The following is a 19774-nucleotide window of genomic DNA, read 5'->3' as shown; positions in this document are numbered from 1 at the left end:
AGTCAGGCACAACCCTTCCCTTGGTGAAGCCATGCTGTCTGTTTCAGGTCATCTGCTCATCCATCATGTGCCTTAACATGTCTTCCATGAAGATCTGTTCCATGATTTTCCCAGGCACAGAGGTGAGGCCCACCAGCTTGGAGTTCCCTGAGACCTCCTTCCTCCCTCTCTTGAGAATGGGAGTGATGTTTCTCTTTTTCCAGTCCCCAGGGATTTTGCCTGTTAGCCATGACTTATGAAATACGTTGGAGAGCATCTCAGTAACTACATCAGCCAGCTCCCTCAGAACTCTGCGATGCATGTCATCTGGCCTCATGGACTTGCACACATTCAGTTCCATGAGCTGACCTCAGATTTGCTCTGCCCTTACAGTGGCTGGGGGAGTTTGCTCCCCCAGTTCCCACCTACAGATTCGTAACAATGTCTAGGTGCAGGTAATTATTAAATGAGGTAGGCCCCTTTCATCAAATCTAAAGCACATTTAATCAGAAACAAACAAATCAACTCTAGGTATAAAACTGCAACAAAAAGCAATTCAATCCTTAAGAACAAGTTTAAACTTCTTATAAATTGAGTATGTTGCTGCAGGGAGCCAGCAAAAAGGCTAAGACCAAGAGCTCTTGTGTAGCTGCCAGATTAAGCTGTTGAAATCTACAGGCTAATCATTTGAGATAGCTCACTAAAACATGCCAGACCTACACATACTAACATGTGATTTTCAACGGAAGAAAATAGAAGGAACTATGTGAAGTAACCAAAGAGAAATAAAAACAAAAAAAATCCCATATGAATAACGATGAACAGATTAATAAATTAGAGACTGGGTGTAAATCAGGATGTAGCAAATTCATTTTTTCTGGAGTTAAGAATAAGTCTATCCTAACCCTAACCCTATGCAACTGAATTCGGTTGTGAAATTGGATCAATTCATATTACAGATTACTAGTCTTCAAAGCAAAAGTAACTGACATTAGTTCTGAGTCTGTGTGGTGTATGTATACCAAATTATCACAGAATATTTTACAGCTTAATGCAAGTAAATTACCAACCTACTAGAGATTCTAGCCAGATGTTAGACACCGTTGAAGACAGTGTTGAATATTTATGTAGTCTTATTAAGATATTACCTCATTAAAATCTGAAATAAGCTCACTGAACAATTCCAAGTAATTTTTAAATTACTAAAGGTATTGTGCTTCACCAAGTGCACAAGTGCCTTGTGCTAAGGTATTGTGCTTCACCAAGTACATTACAGAAAAAAAATAAATAAAAATAAAGAGAAACATACACATTCACACACAACACTTCAATACTTCAACCCAGATCACACCACTGCCATTCTCTGCAGAAATTGATTTCTTAAGTGAGGAACAGGACTTTGAAATTCTCCCTACAAGGTGAAATGTTGCCATTAACAAAACAAAAAGAAATCCACCTTTACTTCCTTCCTACGGTTAGGAAGTAATTTAAGCACTCATCCATCCTTCATACTTAATCATTTGTAATTCCATATGGTAATCGGTATCTTTCACTGCCAGTGCTTGGGGACATATAGATTGTGTGTTCATCAAGAAAGGGTGTTAAACCTCTTAATTCCTAAGGAGGAAAGAAAATGTGGTGCAGTGGGAAATTATATATCTTTGCATCAGCATCAAAACATTGCCAGACTTGAAAAAATTTTGACCATTACACATTTAGTGGAAAATCATTTATTAGGGTCTTGAAAATTGTCCATAAAGGTCTGATGAAAGCAGAATTCAAACACTTCCCTTTTCTTGTAAATTTTGGCAGTGCTACTAATTGCAGGGATTTTTCAAACAACTAACAACATCAGGACTTAAGTGTTTTCTCCAGAAACAATGAAAACCAAAAAGGAGGGGGAAGAGTGGGAGGAGGGAAAGGGTGTCTGTGCACCTAAGTCTTCCGATGAAACCCAGACAATTAACCAATGGTGAAAATTTCTGAGAAATAATTTTCAACACAAGTAAAATCAGAAAAGCCGTTCCAAGAGGTATTAAAAACCTCCACTGGTTTTCTACACTTCACTAATCATATTAGCAAATAAAACAGTGAATAGTTAGAAGAAGCAACAGTGACTCAGACATAATAAAGCAAAATTACTCTCTACTTTTCATTCCTAGCGAGGCTATTAAACAGATTGTCTGGACTACAGCAAATAAAATCAGAGTTGTCTCTTGGCAAGTATTTTGTTTAGTAGACAAGGCTAAAAAAAAAACCCACAGCACTCTATACCATTTGTCAAGCAACATCATGAAAGTCTTTAACACAGCAAAGTTTTAATCCTCAAACTTCTACCTCAAGTTTAAAAAAAAACACAGCAAAAGCATTTGCATAGAGCTCCTTCCTCTCCTCACTGTGCTTTTATACCTCCACATCTACACTGGTCATGCTATTTTTTTTTTTTTAAGTAAAAAATATAAATACTAAAAACTATTTAAAAGTGTAATTTCATTTTAGATTAATTTGAAGGAGAAGAGAAAGGGAAAGGATTTAAGATGGTGATTTGCAAAAAAAAATCTCAGATACCGAATTTAGAAAATGAATCGAATGCAATGATGCTATAACCTCTAGAATAATTTTTTGTATCTCATTTTGATACTCAGTTACCTGTTCTAATATAATTTCCTCTCTTCGGCTGAGGCTTCCATTCATTTTGGTGCAATTATTTTAGAGTTGTCTTACATGGCAGATGACATAGATAAGGCTGATTGCTGAAAACAACTCATTGATTTAAACTTAAAATCAACACTTCTGGTTAGAAAATTTGTCAGTTTGATATTAAAAACTGTCAGAACATAAAAATGTAAACAACCTACAAGAAGGTTTGTATTAATTATATTTTTAAGCCAAGCCAGTATAGATTGGAAAACCTTCAATTGTTTGACTTGTCTAAAAGGTACTCAAGACTGCTTGCCACAAGCAGCAGTCATACTTTGATGTAACCAGCTCTGCTATCAAGGGATCTAGCAATTGCTCAAATCATGGAGAAAGTTCATCAGTATTTTCCAAGTTTATTGCATCTCAGACATTCCTACTACCTAAACCACTTTCTTTATGAATTGAACTGATTCATAGAAAATTCCTGAAAATTCTTGCCTGTTTAAGCATTCTTGGAGTACGTATGCTATGCAGACCTACATATTCTACCTACAAGCATAAAATCTCATAAAAAAAGTGCAAATGATTAGAACTACTATGAAAAAGAAAAAGCCCTACATACAAAAACCATTTCAGTCTTTTCCGCCAATTCAGAAGGTAATGAAGTTACAAATTCCTCTGACAATCTGGCAGCAAGATACTGCCATGGTAGCTGTCAAGCAGAAACCACTCTTCAGAAGACTTTCTCCACCTTAGCTCTAAAAGGATGAAGCCTCAACATAGCAAAATATTTCACTTATAGAAATATAACACCACTGTAAATATGAATTACAAACTGATACAGAATGATGTAACAATAGCTAAAAAGATAAAATCCACTCAGTAAGGAATTCTGTTCATAAAAAATTGTTTCTTAAAATAGTCAGTTGTAGAAGGATACATCTGGGAGCTAGAAACCAGTCATATCCACAAAACAAAAGCTACTACACCAGGATGTTAAAAGCCTTGAGAAAGACTGGTGGAGTCTGAGAAAACAAGAAACGTGAAGTCTTTAGATAATGTCACAGGAAATACAATTGGATTCTTGTGTTAGCAGAAATTCTATCTTGCATGTTTTTGTGACATGGACGAGAAGAATATTGTACATTGCTTGGTCTGGACATATTCATGGGAAATTGCAGATGGTGCAGAAGACAGTAAAAAATGGAAATAGTTAAGACATCCAAACTACTGAAATCCATCAAAATACATTTAAAAAAAATGATCTAAAGATAATATAATGACGGTCTCTCTAGCAGTGGTGATGGGGAAAGAATGAAAAAACACGACTTCAAACAAACATCTGAAAACTGAAGAAAGATGAATTTAAATTAGAGAAGAAGAAATGGAAATAAAAAGTAGACAAGAAATAACAGTAGAAGCAGCTAATCAAACTATCAAGATAGTTACTATTCCAGTAAATTCAAACTAGGTTCTATCTCTCTATGACAAAAATAACGTAGTCAAATAAATAGTAAGAAAAAGAAGGTACCTGATGTCATGGCTGATCACAACATATTCCTTCAAAGATTATGCTATTCTAACATAGACATACATTGAACATACTAAGTTTGATGTACACAAGACCGTAATTACTTTAATATTCTGGCAAGTTGATATGAGAAGATTAAACTTAAAGAACATTTTATTTCTCCACTTTCCAGTGAAATCATTCTCTAGTTAATCCCCTCAACACTAGTCCTTCACTACAGTAGCAATTAAATATTTTATGGGAATAAATATAATCTAATGTAAAAAATTCACCACTTTAGCATTCAAAAAAGAAGAACCTCCTCCCTTATGCAACTAGCCTTACATACTTATAAATACTGTAGCTGAGAGTCTTACAGCCATATGAATATTAAAACGGAAGTCCAAGAACACCCACCAAAAACACTGGCAACAATGCTAAATAATGTACTCTTATTAAAAAATTCACAGCAGTCGATGAATCATTAAGGAGATGTTTTCCAAAGTGGGTACACATTTGTGACTCATTGGAAAACAAATATTTGAAATTATGATCCCTCCTTTTAAAGTCATTTGCACCTGAAATGTGGCATTTGGAGAACTAAAAGGCAAAGTCTTGTACCATGGACAGTCCCAAAAACAGACAGAGACACTGTGTGCAGGTGCACATATGTGAATAATAAAGTCTCTTTTGTATCTGGACTTCAAAATTACTTTTTTTTCTTTCCAAATTGCCCAAATTCAATTCAAGCTATTACTGCAATGAAACGAAAAATCCTTGCACAAAACACATTTAAATTGTTTTACTATAGATCTTAGCACCTATCCATGGTCTAGGAAAATGTAACAATTCAAAGGCATTATTAACTAGACGTAGGATTATTTATTCTAAAGTTGATTACATTCTTGCTGACTTTACTTTATAAATGACTCAAAAGGAAAAAGCCACAGACATAGTGGCCATGTTATACCTAATGCATCACTTTCCATCTAAAAAGATGATAAAAAATGATTCATTTATAGTAAATAAATAAATAGTAAAGTGAAGCATTTATGATAAATAAATAATATAAATAAATATAAAAATAAGCATTATATGTTATACATTTATATTACATACTTATATTTACATAAATACATAAACATATATATTACAAATACAAATGAATGTAGTAGACATAGTCACCTGATTATAATTTCAACTTCACAGTCTTTCTGATAGTAACAGAAGCCTTGCGCTAATCACTACTGATAATGATTAGTTGAAAAACATCAGAGAGATTAGCATTTCTGTTAAAACACCAGTATTATGATGACCTTTGGTTTATTAAAAGCTCTCTTGCATCAAGTGCAATTACACTGTCAAAAAAAACCACAGCATGTATACTTACCACATGCTTTGCAGGCAACAGTGCAAATCTCTTCTGCAATGTATTCTCCAGCTGGAAATTGAAGATAATCTCCTCCCGTCTTCCCAGGTGAATAATAAAGGTACACTTGAAGCAATGGCTCTGTCTGCTTGGGTGCACTAGTATTCCCAAGGATGTCGCCATTCTGGTGGACAGTGGCAGTTGCTGTGCCTTCTATATTTGCCATTGTAAGACAGGCCATTGTTTTCCTTTTGTTTTTGTTCAGAACATTTGCCTAAAAGAAACATAAAGAGTAGTTTTTGAATAACTGCATATATTTTTGCTTGCAATACTTCACCACTCTCTGAGTAAAAAATTTCTTCCTAACATCAAACTGAAATCTCCCCTATTTCAGTTTAAATCCATTCCCCCTTGCCCTTGTCCTGTTGTTTTCTACCTGTGTAAAAAGTTGGTTCTCCATCTCCTTGTAAGCTCTTTTCAAGTATTAGAAGATTGCAATGAGGTCTCCCCAGAGTCTTCTCCTCTCCAAGAGAAATAATTCCCTCAACATTTCTCCATAGGAGTGGTGCTTCAGTCCTCTGACCATCTTTGTGGGACTTTTCCGGACAAGCTTCAACTGCTCCATATCCTTCTTGACCAGGCCTGGGGCATCTAGTACACAGTACTCCCGGGGGGCCTCACCAGGGTAGAGAAGAAGGGGACAATCACCTCCCTCTCTCTGCTGGCCACTGCTCTTCAGATGCAGTCCAGGATACCATTGGCCTTCCAGGCTGCATGAAGGAAGCTTACTGATGTATTTCTATCTACAAGAAGGGCCGTAAGAAGGATCGGGGAACTACAGGCCTGTTGGCTGACCTCAACACCAGGGAAAGTTACAGAGCAAATCATCTTGGGTGAGATCACACAGCATGTACATGGATTCCAGGGAATCAGACCCAACCAGCAGGGGTTCATGAAAGGCAGGTCATGCTTGACCAACCTCATCTCCTTCTATGACTGGGTGACCAGACAGGTAGACAAAGGAAAGACTGTCACTGTAGTCTACCTAAACTTCAGCAAAGCCTTTGATATGGTCTCTCACAGTATTCTTCTGGGGAAACTGGCTGCCCGTGGCCTGGAGAGGTATACCTTTTTTGGTAAGGAACTGGGTAGAGGACTCTGGTTAATGGAGTTAAGTCCAGCTGGTGACCTGTTACAAGTGGTGTCCCCCAGGGACTGGTACTGGGGCCCATCATTTTTATTGATGATCTAGATGAGGGGATTGAGTATATCCTCAGTAAGTCTACAGATGACACCAAGTTGGAAGGCAGCGTCGATCTGCCTGATGCCCTTCAGAGCTTCAGAGGGATCTAGATAAGCTGGATTGCTGGGCTGAGGTGAATGGGATGAGGTTCAACAAGGCCAAGTGCCGGGTCCTGCATTTTGGCCACAATAACTCCATGTAGTGCTATAGGCCTGGGGCTGAGTGACTGGATGACTGTGAAGAGGAAAGGGACCTGGGGGTGCTGGTTGATGCTTGACTGAATGTGAGCCGACAGTGTACCCAGGTGACCAAGAGGGCCAACGGCATCCTGGCCTGCATTAGAAATAGAGTGGCCAGCAGGAGCAGGGAGGTCATCATCCCCCTGTACTCAGCATTGGTGAGACCGCACGTTGAATACTGTGTTAGTTTTGGGTCCCTCACTACAAGATAAACATTAAGGCCCTAGACCATGTACAGAGAAGGGCAACGAAACTGGTGAGGGGTCTGGAGCACAAGCCTTATGAAGAGCGGCTGAGGGAGCTGGGATTGTTTAGTCTGGAGAAGAGGAGGCTCAGAGGAGACCTTATTGCACTCTACAACTTCCTGGAGGGAGGCTGTGATGAGGAGGGGTTTGGCCTCTTCTCTCAGGCAACAGACAGGACCTGAGGAAATGGTTACAAGTTGTACTAGAGGAGGTTTAGATTAGACATAAGGAAAAACTTTTTCTCTCAGAGAGTGGTCAGGCACTGGAATGGCCTGCCAAGGGAGGTGATGGAGTCACCGTCCCTGGCAGTGTTCAAGAGGCATCTGGATGAGGAGCTACAAGATATGGTTTAGTAGCTTGTGGTAGCAATGGTGGTGGGAGAACAGCTGGACTAGATGGATCTTGTAGGTCCTTTCCAATCTTGTGATTCTATGATTCTATGATTCTAACACACTGCTGGCTCCTGTCCAGCTTTTCATCAAACAGAATCCCTAGTCCTTCTCTGGAGGGCTGATCTCAATGAGTTCTTTGCCAATTCTCTCTATACTCATATTTAGGATTGTCCTAGTCCAAGTGCAACACCTTGCCTTTGGCCTTACTGAGCCTCATTAGATTTTCATGGGCTCACTTTTCAAGTCTGTCCAGGTGCCTCTGGATAATATCCTTCCCTTCTATTGTACTGACTGCACCACTCAGTGTTATCAGCAAACTTGCTGAGCATACACTCAACCTCACAGTCTCACATCTGTTAATAAAGATGTTGAACACCAGTCTCAAGATGTATTCCTGGGGAACGCCGCTTCTGACTTTCCTCCACCTGGAGGTACAGGCATTGACAACAACCCTCTAGATATGACCACCCAGCCACGTCGTCATCCACTGCAGAGCCCACTCTTCAAATCCGTATCTCTCCAATCCAGAGATAAGGATATGGTGTAGGACAATGTCAAAGGCCTGGGATTACTATATAACTCTAATTCTGGAATATATCAAACACCAGAAGAGGAAAAACTAAAGTAAAAACTTGGAGTCCAATATTTATCACTGCTCACTAGATTTTATAGCATGTGCTTACTTGTCCAACTGAAACACATTACTTAAACTTGATGGTCAAAATAATGCTTTTAATGATATCTGTGAATCTTATGATAATCCCAGTTTCAACCAAAAGATTGTGCTGAATATTTACAAAACAACTAGACAGGCCACAGACTAGCACAGAGGAAGAGTAGGAATACTTTCAAGCTGAGTTTTACTCTTCCACACTTAAAACAAAACAAGTCCCAACTGAGGTGAGGCTTGATGAGTAAGCAGCCACTATTTGTAGATAAAAACCAAGGCCTCCTTTCAGACCTAGTCAGGTAACTCTATTCCTTTGGAATGCAAGCAAAAAATCCTCAGTGATAAAAATGGAAGACAGAGAGACAAGTAACCCAACAAAGAAGCATAGAAATATTTTAAAATACAACAAAACAAAACAAAAAGTTAAAAAATAAAAGTGAGATTGAAGAAGTATTCCAAAGTTAAAGAATGGCTTTGCTCTGTTGAATACAGTTTTAATCAGTAAAAGCCATGCTTACAAGAAAAACTTGTACAAAGCTTGCTATTATGAAAACTATGAGGGCTACTCTGCAAGTAATGCTTCCTATTTTATAAGGGCTGCTCTGAAAGTAATGCCTCTTATTACCTTATGTCAGCCTATGACATCGGAGGCAGATGTTAGTAGTAAAGCATTTGAACCTTCCCACCAAAATTCTCTCAACATTTTGTTGTTATACGACACATGGCAGGAGAGGGGCAATTTGACGAAGCAGCATCTGACATGGCCACGTGTATGAAGCAAAGGTGTGTCACTGAATTCCTCCATGTGGAAAAAATTGCTCCCACTGACATTCATTGACGCTTGCTGAACGTTTATGGAGACCAAACAGTGGATATGAGCACAGTAAGGCAGTGGAGTGGTGCACTATAGCAGTGGCAAAGACGATATTAAAGACAAGCCATGTTCCAGACTGCCATGCAGATCTTTACAAGGTTGGAATTCAGGCTCTTGTTTATGGCTGGCAAAAATGTATAGATCATGGTGACAACTATGTTAAAAAATAGTGTATTTAGCTGAAAATTGGCTCTGACAAATAGCATTATTGTTCTCTTGATATTTGTTGTAGTTTCCATGGAAGTAAATAAGAGGCATTACTTTTGGAGAAAGTAATACATATACTGCTTTATCATAAAATACCTGTTTGGAGAGTTACTTTTAATTTTTTTCCCCTCTCAAAACTGCAGTTACTAAGGAAAATATGACTGTATGATTTATGTGGGTTTACATTTATATGGGTTAAAAATGACCTGTTCTACTAAAAAAGATCACAATAGCTAAGCCAGCAGGAAAAAGCTTAACACCTCAAAGGAAGAAAGCATTCATTTCATGATCTATGTAACAGATAAAAATACTCAATTTATTTATAGAAGAGGACAGAATTATACTAACTTGATGGTAAATAGAAACAGAAAGCCAGCAAAACAAAGCAAAAAATAAAATATCCAACAACAACATCATGACATAATCAATAGAAAACCACATCATTTTAATTTCCAAACTAAAGCAACAGAGAGTTAATATATCACAGAATCATAAATCTACATTTCTAAGTACAAGTGAATTTGGACTGTGGGCGTTTGGGCCTTAGTCATAAATTGCCAGGAAGGTCTTTCAGCTGCAAAGACCACAATCAGGCAAACAATGTTCAATGAAGGGAATAAATGTGCATTTCTATTAAGCCATCCAGAAACTCATGTTTTGTTGAAGAAAACAACCACTGCATCAAAGATTTAATATACTCAGAATGGGACATCCATAGGTAAGTTACTCACAGTACCCACACATGTATTTGTTGCCCAAACAGATACAATGTACAAGGTCCATATAAATCTGAAAGTTGATATCCAACATGCAACCAGAACTCAGTGAAATTCAAAAATTACCAGTCCACTTATAAACATTTCTCCATTAGTATAAATAACAAAATCTTCAATTAATACATTTTGATTTCGTGATCAAAGCAGCTATCTGTAACAGATCTGATTCTGGAACTAAGGAACAATGAATTTGATCCAATAGAGTTATTTTGATATTTCTTATCTTGATCATATTTTAAGACTGAATTTTTAAAGGATTAATTATTACTCATGCTGCTCTAACAACCACAGCATTTACAATGCAACATGTTTACATGCTCTTTTCTATTTCTGTCTGCAACTCCAATGCACCAAAGGATTGATTTTACCTTCCATGCTGTCCTGCAGCTTAAAATAATAAAATAAATAATATAACTTCAACTAGAAAGGAGAATTAATTAACAAACTGAAAACCACCACAATATAGGAAAATACATTAAAATGCAGAGGGCATAAAAAGCCCTTCATGATTTAATAGTATTCAGCATTCATTGCCCAGTTTATTACAGTTTTCTTCTTTCAGACTATTTCAAGTTATAGGCTGCACTAGCTTTTTTTTAAGTCTAAACTCTTCTCTTGAAAATAACCTCTCTGTCCTTTCAGCTTGCTTTTTTTTTTTTTTTTTTTTTTTTTTTTTTTTTTTTGGAGAAAGGGCATTTTTCCACTACAGGTAAAACTCCTGTCAACTACTTTTTATCACTTGAGAAAGCTTTGTATAAAACATAAGAATGATGAAAACTTTTAAATGAGCACATCAAAAGTCACCCACTTGCTGTTGTATCCACAGGAGGTCAGACAAAGCTGGCACACAGGCAATGGTAGAACATAATGTATCTGCAATAGAAACATACTAAATATTAAAAAAGTTAATGGCCCTGAGCAAATATATCATTATTTAAGAACTCAGGTGTTGAGTTTCAGATAGTGCGATTCATTCCTTTCTCATTTGCCTGAATTCCTACTGTCTTCTTCGTGAAGAACTTTTCAAAAACATATTTTTGGTTCTATTAGACCTTGATCCTTAGTGCTAACAATAAGCTGGTACACTAAATATACACTTGTTTCATGATTCCCAGCTGTCTTCTTTTTTCTTAGATTGTATTTTTTCTTTTTCGTAAATGAAGAAATCGGTTTAAGAGAACTGTTGATGGCATTAGAAGAGAAATGAAAAGAAAAAAAAAAGACACGGCAGATTCACTTAAGGTAGTAACACTCCATTTCGCTAAAACACTTAATTCTAGCTAAAAACTGATAACACCTTCTTCTTACAATTTGTGTGGAAGTTAGCACCAAATGTCTTGCAGGAGGAAGGACAAGGGCACACCTACTTTCATTCTCTTTGCATACTTCTGTGGTTGCAATAAACACCATTTGAAAAGATTTAAGCAAAACAGTAGCTCTCTCATCAGTGAAAAAATGGAAATACCCTGCTGTGATGCTTCAACCACAAGAAAAGGCTGAAGAAGAGAGAAACAAAAGCGCATTTTAAAGCTGACTAGAAGAGGAAAAAAAAAACGTGATAGTGGATAGTTGAAAGTGGATGAAACTCAGAGAACACTGCAGAGTTTAGATTTGATGACTTTTCAGACAAATCTTGGGCAGAAGGAAAAAGAAGGAAATTAAATTCCTCAGCACCACCTGCTGCTTCTACCAAGTTTACCATTCATGGCCCTGAAAAACGGAACCCACCTCACACAACTGCAAATTCAGCTTCTGTCTCCACATAAATCAGACTTCTGAGAACAGTGTTTCTTCTCTTGTGAATCTGGCTTTAGAGATAAGCAGTTACACCTTGTTTGGACAGCTGCATATTTTCTACGCACCTCCAAGGATGCTCTTTAAAATGCTGTCTAGTCAGACAATTAATATCTGATACAAAGTCCTCTAGAGTTAATTCAAGTTTTCCAGACCTGTATTAAGGGATGGAGTAAGTTGCTCAGGGGTAGAGCAGCATATCATTCACCTTTGGAGCATATGCCCCTTGGATTTTAATCTGACAGCACACCAGTTCCAACAGAGCACAGAACTATAACCTGCTCATGCAGGTTGCAGATCTCTGGGAGGCTGGTTAATTCTAAATTACCTTCTGCTCTGAGACTACTGTTCATGCTTATTACTCCCAGTCTGGCTTTTGATTGAGGAAAACCACATGAAGATTTACCTGACTGTAATTGGTTGTGAACTTTCCCCAAAACTCCAGATCAACTGTAAATATTTTAAGTTATATGAGGCAGTTGGCAATGAACTGATGGTATAAACCATGTTGAGTTAGTGACCCAAGTCACTTCCACTCTGGCAATAGCAGTGCCCAGTAGAACAAGGGTTACGATATTCTGACTAAGCTCAGTAACATCACAGTTTGCACTTCAAGCCCAACAACTGGGTAAAGCAGCCTAACAGGAAGTCTATAATACTTCACTTAACAAACAGAAAAGTGACTGCTTAAGATAGAACAACTCACAGGTCTGGACAAAAAGCGTGAAACTTAGGGACAAAGATGTCAACACTGAATATGCTCACAGTGGCTACTGTAACATCTCCCTCTTTTAGTCAACCTCTGTTCCTCCTGCCTACAGACATATCTATTTATAAGATCTTCATCAAGGCCTTACAAAATTATTTACTTCATTCATACACTGAGTAAGTCTTGTCTAACATAGCTTGTTCTTTTAGCAGCAGACTAAGAATGCCACATATATTACAGTTTGGACTGACCTGACAGTGCACCATCCTGCAAAAAATCCAGCTTTCTCATTTCCTCCAGTTTGTTCACGTTTACACCAGACCACATTTCTGGCAGTTGCAAGGATTTAAATTCCCAGTTGCAAAACAAAGTCTAAAATCTAATGAAACAGTTAAATATGTCCATCATCTCCCTGCTGCTGCAATTTGCGAAGAATACAGCACAGATGCAGTGGAGATTCTGCAAGTTAAAACAGGCCCTTCTCAGCAAGCTTTTAGAATTCCTATAATTGCAATTAATGTTTATTTTGTCTGCCATTAAGCAACTTGAATACTCAATTTATAAACAAGTGAGGAGAAATATAAAAATAGCATTTTCTATTATTTTATATTTCTAAATAAGGCCTTGAAGACATAGATACCTCCCAACAACTCTATTAGTTTATTGTCAGTAAAGTAGGATATCATCTTTAAGCTTGAAAATACCAAAATCACACACTTTCCACCTTATACACACATCCTTCTTTCAAGAAATTTGAAAGAATATTATGAGCAGCAACTATGAAAACCTTCTCAGTTGGTAAGTAGGCTGTTACAGGGTAGGTATGAGTGCAGAAATGTCTCACAAAGCTCTAACATAATTAATAATTCTAATGAATATTATAGATCTTGTTATAAGAACACTAAATAAAATTTCGTTTATTTATATAAAATAAGAGTAAGATGAAAAGTCTGTCAGTCAGTTCCCAACTTCAGATTGCTTTGATAGCTTGTTTGTTTATATTTATCAGTTATACTTAACATTTATACTCAGAATATCTTCACAGTTCAATTTGGTTATACGGGCAGATGGAGCACAAATAAACCTGTTCATAGCACGCGTCTATGAAAACTTTAAATCTTGAAAATGTAACAGTATTCATATTGTGCATATAACATGCAGTAACCTTGATATGATTTGCTTTGTGGACTGCTTTTTTTCTTTGGACAGAAAAATATATTAAATTAAAAGATCCAAAAATGCATACCTTTCTCTAACAAGCAGTTAAACATATCATCAAAATATTAGTGCATGCAGAGGTACTGCTACTCCTTAAAGGATCAACAAAAGATTCTCACGTTTTTGCTCAGCCAGACCACAGTTGAACAGCATCTGGTCTTTCACCAAAAAGGAAAAAATCACTACAACAGATCCCATTTCCACCACATATATTCACAAGAAATCATTCTTCTCACTAACTTTATCAAACTCACAGTACTCAGCAACAAAAGTACTTTAGCAATCTCGAGAATCTGAGAAACTTCTCCACTGCTGAAACTACAGAAGCCAATTTAATCAGACAGTTAATCCATGCTTTAACTGTATCATACTCCGTACTAAGAGAACTCTGCTGTCCTTTCCCAGGTAACATGTTCTGACTTCAAAAACAGCTTTCACAAAAATCTAAATGTCTTCCCTTAAGCATATTTAAAGCCATTCCGTAGAGAAATAATATGCCTTCAGTTACCACTGCCACTTGTTCACATGCTCCACTTTTTGCCCTGCAGCAAGTTAAATACATAGACACTAGAAAAATGACTGTTCATACAAGAAAACTGCTAAAAGTTAGATTTTTCCAAAGGAATTTTTTCCTATTTCATCAGCTATGCTAATATAACACAATGATTTTTAATATATCAGAAATTTGAACACAAATAGTAAGAAGCAGATGCAGAAGGAAGATGACAGATCTGTAACATATCAACAACAAAACGTGGTAAAAAAACCTGGGGAAACAAAGATAACATTTGCTTACAGTTTTCCCTTGGTAAACCACTGACTTGTATCAGCAATTCAGCAAGGGTCCATGAACTTTTGCACAAGGAAAGAGTAATGATCGTGGTCTAATCTGTCTGCACGACATAGGAACTAACTGGACAAAAGCTGCTAGCATGAGACTTTTAGTCTGTTCCTTTGATTAGAAAAAAAAAAAAATTGGTATTTCTGCATTATCCACAACTGAAAGAAGTCATTACTCCAGCTTTTCTCAGGATGAAAGCTGCCAACAAATGTTGTCTAAAAAGCAGAATGAAAAATACATTACAGAAGCCTGGCCATCACTGTAATCTGCTAGGTAGGTGAGCTGCCAAAAAAACAAAACAAAACAAAACAAAAAAACCAACAGTGATCAAATCAAAGGTTGCCCACAGACAACAGCTTTGGTTGGGTTCCATCAGAACTCTGGCAAAAGCTGGTCTGTATCTGCAAAACATTTAAATTTCACCATGTTGATAAACTTCAGCAAAAGATTATTTCATCAGAAAATTTCCAAGCAATTCAAATAGTTGCCCAACTGTTCTGGCAAAGAATATTTCCCAAGACAGTGACATTTGAGGTTCTTTAGTCCATCAGAGCCACCGTCATCTGCACAGCCTTATATGCACAGAGGATATGGGATGAGTAAACACAGTAGGTCAGACAGACCTCTCACACAAGGTACATGAAAATAACATTCATTTCCCTAATACATCTCTCAAATTCTTCTGAAGTGATGCAATGAAGAATGACAACAGCAAAACCAGGACACTATACAGCAGGTCAATTTGTATGCACTTGCTTGAAATTGAAATGGATACAAAAAAAATCTCAAGAACATCCTCACTATGAGTTTTTTCCTCTTATAAACAGTATGCTAGCTGTGGAGACCGAGTACTTCCATAACTACCCCCCATCATGCTGGATTTTATGTTTTACAAGCAATACTGAAAGCAGAATTCTATTTACTAGATTAGACCATGAAATAAGGGTTAATTAGTAGAGAACAGATATATCTTAATTATTTCTTTAATTTCTTTCAAAAATATATAAAAAAGAAATTGCTGATGTTCCTGTATATCTGGAACAAATTAAATCAAGGTAATTAGTATTTTTGAAGGTTGCTGACTGGTAGTTTCATTTTCCCTGGTGGCTGTTGGTTGCAGAAATTGTTGAACCACTTTCTTACACCAAAGTACTGGCTTATGAGTAAAAACAAATACTAATAAATCACCAAGGAATTAAGAAGCAATAAAGGTTAAAAAAAAAAATCACATTTCAAAGTGGAAAGATATTCTGATTCACCACTGGAAACAGAAAGCAGTATTTTTCTCTTAAAAGGCATTTCTGTCATAAACAATATTTAGGGGAAAAACCCACCAATCCAGAGTGCACAGGTGACAGTTATAGCTACATTCAAGAGTTAAAATAAGTATTGAAAGCATAAATGAAAGCAAAAAGTGCAACGCAGCAGCAACAAAGTCATCTTTCTAACTGCTTGTATTAAACATCACAAGATCCCTAGACTGGTCATATCAAATAACAGGCAAGTGATGCTGGAAGATACTTTTGAAGAAATCAAGTTAACGTTTTCAAAAAATGCAATTCCCTATGCCACAACTGAAGAAGGATTTGTCAAAACATTAACCAACAACTGTTTGTACAGTTCTGTGTTGCCAAAGAACAACATCAACAATTACAAAACAAATGCCAGTTTAGCAGATGCTGTCAAGAGCCAAGCAAGTGACACTAAACTACTAGAAGCCATATACATTTCACACTGCAGTCTGAGTGACACAGCAGAAAACAGCTCCAGTATCCACAAATGAAAGTCTCAAAAACTGTCCCTCTTCTCTCAGCCTCCAAATACCTGTCCTTTTCCTCTGGGAGGCAGAGATTTCTCAGCAGATGTCCGCTCTCAACAACTTAACGGCAGAGGAAATGGAACAGTCATGATCCATCACTTGCCATAACTTCTGAAGAGCACCTAAATCTGGGCCAAGTTTCTTATCCCCTCCAGCTACAGGATTGCTGTGAAGCTTCTAGTCTATACAAATGGTATCTTCTAGGCAAATAACAGCACAAATCCTTCATCACATAGTTATATCCTGGTAGAACACACAGCGTTCTCTTCCTTCGTAGAAGATGAAGGGTTTCTCACAGCAAACATTTCTGTGAGGAAAATTAGTCAATTCTTTCCAGCTATCATTGAAAATTAGGACAAACTGCCCAGTTTGTAGTTGTTCAGCAAGCCGTTTCAAGAACAGGATTTTAAAAAGTTGAAGTCTTTGGGGCATTCCTTGTGAATTCTGTTATCTCCCTTTTCTTGTCCTCTTATCTCACTTCCCCAGTTTGGCAACTTCCCTCCTCAGATGTTAGTACAACTACTGCCTCTGAAGAAACTGTCATACATGTTTACATAGTGCGCAGAAATTCATGTGAGTTGAGAAGCTAGAGTTTTCTTCCTGGGAAGGAGGAGCAGAAGTAACACCACAAAACTCTTATAGGTTCAGTCTTATAGAAGTGGGAGGAGGTATGAAGAAGAAGGAAGTAACAGAAAGCAAAGATGAAAGGTGACAAAACAAGCTTTTTAGACCCTACTCCTCAACAAGAGTCAAAACATTTTCCTTCTGACGTTTAATCTCCTCTAACACAACTGGAATTTATAAGCATATAAAAAAAAAAAAAAAAAGGGGAAAGAAAATGAACAAAACATAGGCAGATTCTGACTATTGGCCAAGCATCAGAACAATTTAAGAAGTGCTAACCAACACTAAGAATAATTAATGAGATTTTCAGTCACCTTACATGCAGTGAGAAACCACTGCAAAGAGTCGTACTTCTACACTTCCTTGCTATACTGTCCAAGACAAATAGATGTCTGGAGTTTCAACAGCCAGGATATCATAACAGACTATTTTCTCTCACACTTCTAACCCTCTACCTATAGACACTAATGACATACCTTCACACTTCACCATATAGGGTAGAGAGCATCATGGAAAATACCATCACAAGCTCAGTCAGCTTTTCTGACTACAAAGAGAGAAAATAAATACATAAACCATGTTTTTCACTGAATTATTTTTATAAGATACTCCTCCAGCTGTTCTCAGTTCTGTGATTTTTGGTTTCTTTCCTCTTCCAATTTTCACAAATGGACCACGCAAAGTGTAAAGTTCACTTGGACAAGAACATTGCATAATATACTGCTTGAAGAACACAACTGACCTCAACTTCTCTAACATTTTTCAGTAAAAGCTGGGGGGTCGAGGGCAGGAATACAAGTAAAACCGAGATAAATTGCCAACAGTGTGAAACATCTAGGTGAATGAAGTCACCCTGTACTTCTATCCCAGCTTTAACAACAGCTGAAGAGAATCTGAAAATGTGTATTTCACCAAATTAGCACTTTGCCAAGGGAACTGTCAGAAAGTAAACAGGATAACATTTAAGTCAGCGTGAATCAGCAATCTCTACAGAACAGCCAAAAGGTATAGATTCTACTGTCTCCTTTCCACCCTTGTCTTCAGCCCACCTTGCTTTTATAGCTTCCCTTAATTGCTTCAGTTTAGAAATTACATACAAACAGACAAGACCTGATGCAAATTTCACATACAAATTCCTTAAAGTGTGAGTGGGTGGTTTTTTCTTTTGTTTGGATGCATTACTTTTTTTTTTTTTTTGGTGCTTAAAATTATTTAAACAAAACAAAGCTAAGCCCTTATGTATAAGTTCTACTAACTTGAAACACTGATTTTATTTACAGGTGTTTAAGTCTGACTTTTGATTTCAGAAAATTTAATCCCAATACAATCTATATAAAATGCTATATATTTGTATTTAACTCTTCTATAGTGCTGCACTAGAAAGTAAAAACCTACTGAAGACTTGACCTGTCCTAGAAAACAAAACTAAAAGGAAACCACAGCAACACTTTCCTACTTGCAACCTCCTTGATCCTAAATGAATTCTATGTGACTACAAACAGTCATGGAGCACAAACTAGATCATATGAATTATTAGAGAATTAGGGGCTGGTTACTTAATGTGATAAAAAAACACACACAAAAAAGACCCTCCAAGAAACTCGAGTAGCAATAAGTCAATGCCAAAGAAATTATTGAAAAGGACTGATTTTTGTAAACAGCAGTTTAAATAATGCTAAAACTCCCAAGCCTGTATCAATGCATTCAAAAGCTTCTTAAATTGTGAGTGACTTAAAAGTTCAATTATTACATATATAAATATGGCATTTTCTGTTATTCTTTTATAGAAGGCTTCCAGCAAGTTTCAAAAAAAAATTGTTCTTTTTTTAAACCCTATTAATTGCTTTATAATGTTGAATCATTTATGATAACAACACTGACATTTTATCTTTATAATTCAGGAAAATGTACTTGCATGATAGTTTACTTAATGCTTCTTTAATCATGTGACCTGAGAGTCCTCCACTTGTTCCCTATCTGAAATACCAGCCAGCTTTTGCAAAGATACAGCACTACAAGCTTTGCCAAGATCACGTTATCTCTATAAACACAGATTGTCAGGGAAAAAAAAGTTCGTAGCAAAAAAAAAAAAAAAAACAAAAAAACAACCCAGGACTCTGAAAGTAAACAAAGGCTCGTCATAAAGTGTGCCGCCAGTGGAAATTCCACAAAAATGATTAAAATGAGCAACTTGTTTAAAATAAAGGATAATAAAAAATCTAAGGAAGACAATCACATTTTATAAATGTAACGTATCAAATACTCTGTGTTCTCTTGTGGAATACAAAAGAAGCAAGCTTATTTTTTCTTTTGTTCTATAGAAGAAACCAATGCTTATTATTATAATCTATTTTTTATAGGACTCTCACCTGAGTAAGATTATTCCAACTTAGTTGTTTGTTTTAGTTCTAAAGGAAGATATAAGTATTTCTTTATAAGATAAATGCAGGGAACTATTTATACACATATCGTGTGTTTTCCTTATCTCTGAAGTTACAGACAGAACTATCATGATTTTTGACATTAAATCCTGACAAAAACATTAAAGAAGTTGCAGAAAGTAAGAGCATGAGAATCGTGCCCCACTATCTCAAAAAGCAACAGCAGACTACCTGACAAATTCAT

General features: G+C 36.7%; 1 protein-coding gene across 4 annotated transcripts in view; it reads right to left on the bottom strand.

The window, feature by feature from the left end:
- JAK2 (Janus kinase 2) overlaps positions 1–19774 on the bottom strand; it is a 93213-nt gene that overhangs the window by 46610 nt on the left and 26829 nt on the right. For 2 of the 4 annotated variants that reach the window (XM_085212969.1, XM_085212971.1), the window contains exons 2-3: positions 10953–11017; positions 5520–5772 (exon numbers count right to left, since the gene is read on the bottom strand). In XM_085212969.1, the coding sequence (XP_085069095.1) occupies positions 5520–5739 (220 nt within the window). In that variant the 5' untranslated portion in view covers positions 5740–5772; positions 10953–11017. The remainder of the gene's footprint in view (positions 1–5519; positions 5773–10952; positions 11018–19774) is intronic. The other 2 variants (XM_085212972.1, XM_085212970.1) reach the window with 1 other exon arrangement.

The sequence above is a fragment of the Meleagris gallopavo genome, chromosome Z (genome assembly GCF_905368555.1).
Source record: "Meleagris gallopavo chromosome Z, MGAL_WU_HG_1.1, whole genome shotgun sequence".
In the NCBI taxonomy this organism is placed as follows: domain Eukaryota; kingdom Metazoa; phylum Chordata; class Aves; order Galliformes; family Phasianidae; genus Meleagris; species Meleagris gallopavo.
The sequence above is the reverse complement of the archived record's forward strand: the minus strand, read 5'-3'. Positions and strand labels throughout refer to the sequence as shown.